Here is a 10,666-nt window from a genome sequence, read left to right as displayed (position 1 = left end):
GCAAGTGTTAGCCCTTGATTTGCAGGTTTCAACTCTTGATCAACATGTGTTGACTCCTTCTCAGTAGGTTTTGACCCCTGATTTGCAGGTGTCAACTCCTTCTCTGCAGATGTTGACCTCTGATCGACAGGTGTTGACTCCTGATTGGCAGGTGTTGACCCCTACATTTTTTCTACCTTATGGAGGGTCGACTCTTGTAGAGAAAGTTGACCCCCAGCCTATACGTATTTCAGTAAGTGTCAACCCTTAAAGAAAGAGTCAACCCTTGTTTACCTTTCTAACCCAGGCTAGGGTCAACTTTTGCAAAGAAGAGTCAACCCCTACTCAATCAAATGCAATGCGAGGGTGAACCCATGTTGTGGTTAAGTTGGGTTGGCTTTATGACATGTTAGGGTCGACCTCTGAAACCTGAGAGTCGACTCTTGTACTGCACAAGTCCATTCTTGGCTTGGAAAATCACTTTGTTTAGCAAGAGTCAACTAAGTTCGATAAGAGTCGACTCATACTCTATGTAATTGAAATATTCGTACAACATGCCCTCTTCTAAAAATCAAGTATAATGGCTCATATGTCTTACTTAATGCACATATGCAATAGTTTACATAAAATCATGAATTCTCATATAATACTCTGTGTTTGCATGAAATCATTTACACTTATAATTAAGATCAACAATTGAGCTAGGGTTCGCGAAACCCTAAGGGTAATATGGATACATATATATGTAAAGCTCGAGAATTTTGATGTGCAGATTTATGTTCGGCTTAAGACAAAGTCAAGGTTCAAAGGAACCATAGTAATGTCAATTGAATGTCATTTTGTGTGTGTGACATATGACATGTATTTTGTTATATTCACTTCTAGAGCAGGAGTTGAAACCTGCAAAACAAGGGTTAACACCTGCAGAGCAAGAGTCAAAAGCAACAAATCAAGGGTCAATACTTGCAGAGCAGAAGTCGATACATGCCAATCAAAAGTCGGCACCTGCAGATTAGTGGTCAACACCTGCAAAAGCTAACAAAGGTTGGGAATCTACTTTCTTTGCAGGAGTCGATCCTCCAAAGTGTAAGGGCTATAGGGGTTGACCCTCTGCTCGACTCTGCCAAACCCAACACAACGAGGAACAGGGTTCGAATCCTGTAGACAAGGGTCGACCCTTATGGTACACAGAGAATCGACTTATTGTATGGCATAAGTCGACCCTTGAGCAAGACAAAACTAAGTATACCTGCTTGTCATCACACGTTCAAATACACAACGTGCCAGCTGGCTGAGAGGAGACATGTTAGTAGAGTTGTTGGAAAAAGCTCGTTAGTGTAAAGGGGGGGCCCAAGTGAGACATATATAGGGCATGTTTGGAAGAAAGAAAAACTCTCGTAGAAAAACTCACTTGTTTGTGCAGCATGAGAAAAACATAGTGAAAAAAGAAAGAAAGAGAGGAGGTGGGTGGTGATGGTGATATAGTAGGTGGTGGTGGTGAAATATGGAAATGTTTCTTATCAAAAAGTGTATTTTTAGAAAAACTCTTAGCTAAAAAGTCTCTCGTTTGGGAGGGTCTCTTTGCATCAATTTTTTACATCTTTGTGCCCATAATAAAGTCCATATAAAGATGGAAAAGCATGACAATCTTGAGCATGCTGTGTTAAGAAGCAAATCAATTAGCCCATAACTCGTACATCATAATGTTCATAACCAACGGACGTTGCAGGTTAAAAAACCCCAGTGGTACGTTGAATAGTAACTGGTGGGGTCTGCCTAACCCCAGCTTGCCTTTAAAAACACACACACAAAAAAGATTCATACATCATCACCAGGACGTGAGTTAACCATGCTACTTGCGATCGGTATCAAATATCAATCGATATTCGCAACCGGTGTTAGTTGAGTGGGGAGAGTCTCCGAGGGACCTTTTCCACACTTTCCCTCGAACTGTCCCCTCCTTTCCTTTGGATCTCATTTTTCAAATCCCGTATGTCGTGTAGTCTAAGTGTGGGCGGGCGGGTGGAGGACCGTACCTCTCTTACCTGCTAAAAAGAAAAAAAAAATTGGGCGGTTGCTCTCGCCATGGCAGGTCCGCCATAGCCTTTTATTTGTTGTTAACATCGGTAACTTCTGGTTTGCGCAGCAGATCAAGGGACATACCCTACCGCTACCTACTACCTACCACCAGCACCACCGGCCATGGCTTCTACCCATGGGCTGGTGCCAATTACTAGGTCATATCTGGCTCGATTTTACGACAAATACGAGTTTACCCCACTCTCTGCCGACGTCCATCGGTTGTCCGCGGAGCTCCGTGAAGGCTCTACAGTTCTGCTGGACGAGGTTCACGCTTCCCCTGGTACGACCAGCTCTCTCTTCTCCTTCTTTCCTTCGTCTCTGAATCGTTTTTTTCCCACCCGCTTTCGTTTCTCAGAGACGACTGGCTCTCTCTCTTTATTGTCCGCATTTTCTTCTTTTCGCTGTATCGCTTTTGGACGAATGGCAATCGGAAATGAAAGAGAGCGGTTTTAGTAGTTTTATTACATGAAAACCACGGGGTTCCAAAATCAAATTCTGGTTGAAGGCCAGAGATTTGAGGGACGGAAATCTCTGTTCCTAACATTCTTCAGAGTTGAACGTATGCAGTCAATGGATCCGTGAGTTTGTGTTGGCGGCTTAGGGGAGTTCCTAGTTTTATGTTTGTTTCAATTTTCCTTCTACGGGCGTTTGTGCGTCACCTCCTTAGTGTAGGCATCGACCATTCGCACACGAACATGCAATCTCTTGTTTGCCATGAGGGATATCTTCAATTGATTTTGTTGATGATTTGTTTCTTCCACGTCTGTCTGTGGCGGCGCAATTTCTTCTTCGAAACCTTTTGCTCCAGCTTTTATGTAGGCATGTCGTATAGTTTTTTTCCCCTGTTGAACTTAATGTAGTATGCTTTTATTTTTCTCATCATTCTCTTTGTTCTTGTGCATCGTTTCAGCCGAGGAATCCGTTGTCCGTGAAGCAAATTCGGTACCTCCACATAAAATGGACGAGAACCTGTGGAAGAACAGAGAGCATATGGAAGAAATACTGCATCTAATGGAGACATCCAACTGGCCAAAAAAGGCATTAAATGTTTATCTTTATCTCTCACTTACAATATGTTCATGCATTACCACCATGCTCTTATTTTTTGTTTTCTGAACTTACAACATTGTTCCATGCGTCACATGAGCTTAAAGTCTGATTGATCCACACAGAAAATCACGGTCTTTTCTAATCCATATTCCATGTTGCATGTTTTGTTTGCTAACATTTATTATTGAGACGGAGCAGGGTCGATGTTGATCTTTGGTTTTCCTCAAATATTGAAATTTTACTCTGGTTGAATGAACTTCAGTTTTGCATGGTTGTAGTCTTAGCCTAAGCCTCATTTATTACTGGACGCTTGCCATTGCAGCTTCAACGACAAGAGACACATGAAGAAGTTGAAATCATTGTCATTATTAAAAAGGTTAAAACCAAACTACAGGCAACTTTGAAGACCTTGGAGTCTTTCCAGACGAAAAATGCTGATAATGTATTTTCAGTGGGTTAGTATCTTGTCTACCCATGTACCACCCTCATTAAGACTCTCTTCATATGCCTAAATAACTAGATGTTGAAATGCATGTGGTTCCTTCTGTGTGTTTGGAGCAGCTTCCTTGAAAGATATGACTTCACTGTGTCAAGGAGTTTCCTTTTGTATATGTTGATTTTACTCTTGAGTCTTGATGCTTGCTGATGCTATGCTAACAACTTTTCCTTAGGTACACATATGGTATCTGCTGCATCTTAGTTTCCTTTTTACACAATACACATATATATGTAGGAACATCCAGGTGTGGGATATTGGTTGACTGATGCATGACTACGTTATCTGCAAGTTGTTAACTTTATATTGTTTGCATCATTGGGTGACATTCATCATCTACATAACATTCATACTGTTAAATTGTATATCTATATATTTATACGTATGGTATATACATGTGTATATATATACATGATCACATTATAAAAATAGTATCATTGAGTTTCATAGGTATGATGGTGACTTTTTCATTGTCATCAATTCTTACAAGGGGTAAAAGAGATAGAAAAACATAGAAAATATGAAAAAAGAGAAGAAAATAGAGGAAAGAAGCAAAAACACATGCACCACACCACGAAGAAGAATCACGAGCCAATCTTGACTTCAAAAGCATGATCAGACGACGACTTGAATCACCAAAGAGCAAGAGGTACTTTTCTTGTTCTCACAAGCACGAAAAATGAGGCAGCAATCTTCAAGGATTCAAGAGCATCCAAGCTATGATATCATGTAATGAAATGAAATGTGCACAAATACAATGCCACTAAAGGGCTACAAGGTGCACAATCACAAAAGGACACTAATGGGCACACTCACAAATGCCACAAAGGGCAAACACATGTAAAAATAATAATTTATTGAAACCTCACAAAAATGTAAGAAGCATTCTTGAATTCCAATGGGAGGGGATCACCCCTATTTATATACAAAGAAAGTGAGAGAAGGAGAGCTCAAAAGAGTTGCTGGAGCAAGCTCCAACGGTCACAAAAAGAGCCGTTGGAGCTTGCTCCAACAACTCTTTTGATTAGTCAACCTATTGTTGACTAGTCAAACTCTAGTTCAAAAAGTGAACTAGAACTAGTTCAAAGAGAACTAGATAAAATAAATAAAAAATATATACAGCAAAAGAATATATATATATACACATGTATATATGTATTGACTAATCAAAAGAGCTATTGGAGCAAGCTCCAACGGCTCTTTTTGTGACCGTTGGAGCTTGCTCCAGCAACTCTTTTGAGCTCTCCTTCTCTCGCTTTCTTTGTATATAAATAGGGGTGATCCCCTCCCATTGGAATTCAAGAATGCTTCTTACATTTTGGTGAGGTTTCAATAAATTATTATTTTTACATGTGTTTGCCCTTTGTGGCATTTGTGAGTGTGCCCATTAGTGTCCTTTTGTGATTGTGCACCTTGTAGCCCTTTAGTGGCATTGTATTTGTGCACATTTCGTTTCATTACATGATATCATAGCTTGGATGCTCTTGAATCCTTGAAGATTGCTGCCTCATTTTTCGTGCTTGTGAGAACAAGAAAAGTACCTCTTGCTCTTTGGTGATTCAAGTCGTCGTCTGATCATGCTTTTGAAGTCAAGAGTGGCTCGTGATTCTTCTTCGTGGTGTGGTGCACGTGTTTTTGCTTCTTTCCTCTATTTTCTTCTCTTTTTTCATATTTTCTATGTTTTTCTATCTCTTTTACCCCTTGTAAGAATTGATGACAATGAAAAAGTCACCATCATACCTATGAAACTCAATGATACTATTTTTATAATGTGATCTTCAATTGTGAAGCACCAGCTTTAGGGAAAGGGGTTGTGGGGACTAGTGGATGGTTTCGATCCGGAACCTAAACTAGTTCTCATCAAGATAGAAAGCGAAAAAGAAATACCTCTCATAGAAGATGAGAAAACCAAGGCTTTAGCCAAGATTATGGCTTGTCTTGTCAATAACGTGGATCTTAGTAAATGCTCTATCCTTGTCAAATTTGAGCATCCCGATAAGGCTTGGGAATACCTTAAGAATATGTATTCCCTTAAAAGATATTGCACATGTGTGTAATTTACAAAACAAATTTCGTACTATGACTAAAAAAGACAAGAGTATTAGAGAATAATATAATGCCTTATTCGAACTTTGGGAAGAGTTATCTCTTCTTGAGCCTAAGTGGCCTTCTCCCGAAAGACATTGAGCTTCACAAAAAACAACTTGATGTAGAACATTTCTATCAATTCATAAATGGATTGAGACCGAAATTTGAAAGTTCCAAATCGACACTCCTAAATGGAGGCAAAATTTTCTCTATTGTTGACATTATTTAAGAGTTAACTATGGAGGAAAATAGGCTTAAAAAGCATCCTTTGAAGAATGAAGATGATTTCGTTCTTGCCGCCTCTAGACCGGGCAATTACATGCGCACGTATAAACCACCTTAATGGAAACAAGTGAATGAGTATGAAAATAAGCCTTATTGGAAGCAAAGCAATGAGTATATCAAGAAAAAAATTATGTCATAATTGCTATGAACCGGGTCACATTAGACCTCAATATCCAAAATATAGAAGGGAAGAAAAGAAGGTGACTTTAGTTGGCTCTCCTCAAGAATCCAATGACAAAGCTCATGATGCACCTGTATCTATGTCTCAACTAATGAAAATTCTTTAACCACTACTCAAAGGGGCATCTTCTTCACATGAGGCATCCACTGGAGCTGCAACCTCATCCTTCACCAACCCTGGTAAAATTCTTTGGCTTCTTGAGTCTAGTGTTTGCTTTCATATGACCCTCAATAGTAATATTTTATCTTAATATCATAGCAACTCAAATGTGTTAAATGTTTTTACAGTTGATGGTACATCTCATGAAATAAAATGAGTAAAAAATTTTGAATTTTTTTTGCAAAATTTCAAAAATTTTACTATTTCAAAAGTTAGATATATTCCTAAATTAAGTTTAAACCTCTTATCAATTTCTCAAATTTATGACCATGGATGTAATGTCTCCTCTTCTAATCGTTATTGGGTGCAGAATTGCCAGTCAGGTAAGCTGATTGGCGAAGACCATAGAGAAGGAAGCCTCTACTATATTGATTTTTTGGAAATACCCAAGGATACTTTTTGTTACAATATTCAAAAATTAGATTTGAATTTGTGGCATAAAAGATTTGGCCATCCTCATGTATCTAAAATCTAATATTTTCTAATTCTGGGAAAATTTTGTAATTTTAAAATTTTTACTTGTAAGGACTGTATTCTTGGAAACATGAAGAGATTACCATTTCATGAAAGAACCTTTGTTTCTTCTAGACCGCTTGAGTTAATACATTCCGATATATGGGGCCCAACATGCATGCTATGTGATTTTTGTTGACAATTTCTCTAGGCGTACTTGGATTTACTTTCTTAAACATAAATCTGAAGTTTTTACACATTTTCAAATATTTCATAACCTAGTTAAAAATAAGTTTGGAAATGAGATTTCTAACTTTCGTGTTGATTCAGGTGAATAATTTTTATCAAAGGAATTTAAGGATTATTTAAATTTGCATGACATCACACATCAAAGATCTTGTTCACACACACACCACAAAAAAATGGTCTAGCTAAACGAAAACACAGACACATTATGGAAACCACTAGAACATTGCTAGTAGTGAATCAAGTGCCTAAAGATTTATGGGCTGAAGCTGCATTGACTGTTGTATATCTCATTAATAGAATGCCATATTCTTCTTTGCAAAACACAACACCAATTGAAAAACTTTTTAAATTGGTTCTTGATTATTTTAGACTAAAAGTGTTTGGATGCAAATATTTTGTTTTTACTAATAAAAATAATAAACTTTCTCCTCGTGTCATCCCTTGTGCTTCTCAGGTTATGCAGATAACCAAAAAGGCTATATGTGCTTTGATTTTAAAAATAAAAAATTATATGTTTCGAGAAATGTATCTTTCTTAGAAGATGAAAAATTCTTTGATTTTGAAAATACTAAGGAACTGAGTATTCCTTTTTATTTGACTTAGTTTCAGAATATAATGACTATGATTATGAATGTGACCTTGATAATAGTCGTGAATATGACATTGATAATGGTCAAAACATAATAGAAGGTGACCTTGACAATGGTCATAATGATGTGATTGATGAAGATCAAACCCATAAGGACAATAACTATTTGCAATACTCTAGGCGTAGGGATTCAAATCATCCATGTGCACTGAAAAAATATTCTGATCAGTCTAAAGAACAAACCAGAAGGTCATCTAGGATCTCTAAACCACCTTAGAAGTTTGTGTCCTATGACTCATTTTCTCCCAAATACAAAACATTCATTGCATTTATTCATTTATATTTAGAACTCTCAACCTATGCTCAAGCCAAAAAACATTCTGAGTGGGTTGAAGTCATGAAGGTGGAATTGAAAGCTTTAGAGAAGGCTAGAACTTGGACACTTGAAAAATATAAAGCCAGATTAGTCGCCAAGGGATATTTCCAAGAATACAATATAAACTACAAAGAAACCTTTGCTCCAGTTGCTAGAATGACCACAATTAAGACCCTAGTTGCCTTAGCCATAATTAGAAAATGACCTATCTTTCAAATGGATGTTAAAAATGTCTTTCTTAATGAAAACCTAGTTGAAGAAGTTTATATGGAGGCATCACCTAGTATAAATATCTCTAAGGGTAAAGCTCTTCGTCTGGATAAAGCCCTTTATGGCCTTAAACAAGTACCTGAAGCTTGATATGATGGGTTTAGTCAAGTTATGCTTTGATATTGGTTTCAGATCTTGGCTGACAATGCATTGTTTGTTAAGGTGTCTAATGCAGGTATAATTATCATTCTCCTCTACGTGGACGACATGATCATCATCGGAGGAGAAAAACATGAAGTTGAAAATATTAAAAAACTTCTCAAAAAATATTATGAAATGACTGATTTAGGGTTTTTAAAATATTTCTTAAGAATTGAAGTTGCTTACTCTTCTAGAGGCTATCTGTTATCTCAGTTTAAAATTGAAGGGCGCTTTTTTAAATTGACAAAAGAGTGCTCCTGAAATTGTCAACACCAAGATGCAAATTTATGATGGAGAACCTCTTGAAGATCCTACTCCTTATAGACAACTTATTAGAGTTGTATCTTACCATTCAATTACTAGACCTGATATAGCACACACTTTACAAACAATTAGTCAATTTCAACACGCTCTCACTTTTGTTCCCATGTGAGCAGTCTTACGTATTATTAGATATATTAAGACCCCTTTTTCTGTCTGCTTCTTCTACATTAGATTTAATTACTTATATTGATGCTGATTGGGGGAGGTGATCCAAATAACAGACACTCAATCACTGGTTTTTGCATTTTTCTAGGTGTATCTCTGATTTCGTAGCAATGTAAGAAGCAACAGAAGGTTTCATTTTCGTCAACTGAAGCTGAGTACTGGACCATGACAACCACCACGATGAAGGTGGTGTTGCTCAGGAGATTGCTGGCAGATATGGGAGTTTAAGTGACAATACATCACACATATGCTGTGACAATAAAAGTGCAATTTACATTGCCAACAACTGCACTTTTCATGAACGCACCAAATGCATAGAAATGGATTATCACTATGTTCTAGAGGAGTATTTACATTTGACTATTGATTTGCCTTATGTTACTTAAGAATACCGGCTAACAAATTTCTTCACCAAACCTCTCAGGTCTTACTTCCTTTTAGACAAACTTTCAGTTGTTACACCGTAAGTTTGAGGAGGAGTGTTAAATTATATATATATATTCTTTTGATGTATATATTTTTTATTTATTTATTTTTATTTTATTTTATCTAGTTCTCTTTGAACTGGAACTTTGTTCTAGTTCACTTTTTGAAAGAGTTTGACTAGTCAACACTAGGTTGGTTCTTTTTGTGACAGTTGGAGCTTGCTCCAATAGCTCTTTTGAGCTCTCCTTCTCTCCCTTTCTTTGTATATAAATAGGGATGATCCCCTCCCATTTGAATTCAATAATGCTTCTTGTATTTTTGTGAAGTTTCAATAAATTATTACTTTTACATATTATGTTTGCCCTTTGTGGTATTTTTGTGAGTGTGCCTATTAGTGGCTTTTTGTGATTGTGCACCTTGTAGCCCTTTAGTGGCATTGTATTTGTGCACACTTCGTTTCATTACACATGTATGGTTGTGGAAAATGAGATGAATAACTCATGGCTCAGCTCATGTTCTAGTCATAAAAAAGCTCGTTCAAACTCGTAAAATAGGCTCCACAATCCGAACATGAACAACATATGTTCGGCGCAGCTTGGCTCTTGCATGCTCATTAGGTAGTAATGGATGGATTTTTGACATAAAGACAGAGCGTACTGCAGTGTAGAATAAATGACTGAAACACAAGTTCACATTTTATTCCTTCCAGCCATGAAACATTGTATTTATTTTGTAAATGAGCCTGCTTAAGTTTGGGTCAATTGGTCTTAAGTTCAAATCCTATTGTATCCAGGTTTGAAGAAAAGGTATTTTTCTGTAAACGAGCCAGCTTGAGCTCAGACTCATTATGAGCTTGAGCACAGCTCGGCTCATCACAAGTACAAGACAAGCTTGAACACCACAAACTCAGGTTGTTTGGCTTGTTTATATGCCTGTAGGGGCGTATGTCTGAATCTTTGCATCCAACTTGCAAAACATACTCTTAATGCCCATTTGTTTCATGGGAAATGAAACCTTTTTTCGCATGAAGAACGGCTGCCTTTCCTGCCTACCCGAAACAAACAGCCCCACGAGAAAACGTGAGGCCCACGTGCTGCCTATATGAGCCCTGCATTTTCCTGTGGGGTTCAGCTATTTCATACAAAATGGCTGCCCTAGTGGGAGGGGTGGGGAAACCATTTCACATGAAAAGATGGAGGCTGTGGCTTTCTGAATGCAAGACTAATTGCAACTCTATGAGACCAGTTGGGAATGAAGAGCAACCCTAGCAGTCAGCTGGTTTTAGTACCATCTCCAATGAACATCCCTGTGAAACCATAAATAAGAGAACAAAGAAAACCAATTCTGTTTGTG

The 10,666-nt window shown here is 37.6% G+C and overlaps 1 protein-coding gene across 6 annotated transcripts in view; it reads left to right on the top strand.

Annotated features, from left to right (window-relative positions):
- The first annotated feature begins 2,035 nt into the window (after positions 1-2,035).
- The window catches only part of LOC149842770 (uncharacterized), a 134,259-nt gene continuing 125,628 nt past the window's right edge, over positions 2,036-10,666 (top strand). For 2 of the 6 annotated variants that reach the window (XR_016430811.1, XM_089999418.1), the window contains exons 1-3: positions 2,036-2,341; positions 2,972-3,108; positions 3,434-3,566. Coding sequence is in view for 5 of the 6 variants with exons in the window: in XM_089999418.1 (XP_089855544.1) it covers positions 2,182-2,341; positions 2,972-3,108; positions 3,434-3,566 (430 nt within the window). In the remaining variant the exon portion in view is untranslated. The remainder of the gene's footprint in view (positions 2,342-2,971; positions 3,109-3,433; positions 3,567-10,666) is intronic. The other 4 variants (XM_089999419.1, XM_089999422.1, XM_089999420.1 and 1 more) reach the window with 4 other exon arrangements.

Source organism: Nuphar pumila, chromosome 3, assembly GCF_984573655.1.
Source record: "Nuphar pumila chromosome 3, dmNupPumi1.hap1.1, whole genome shotgun sequence".
Classification (NCBI taxonomy): domain Eukaryota; kingdom Viridiplantae; phylum Streptophyta; class Magnoliopsida; order Nymphaeales; family Nymphaeaceae; genus Nuphar; species Nuphar pumila.
Note: the sequence above shows the minus strand (reverse complement) of the source record. Positions and strands in the feature narration are given on the sequence as shown.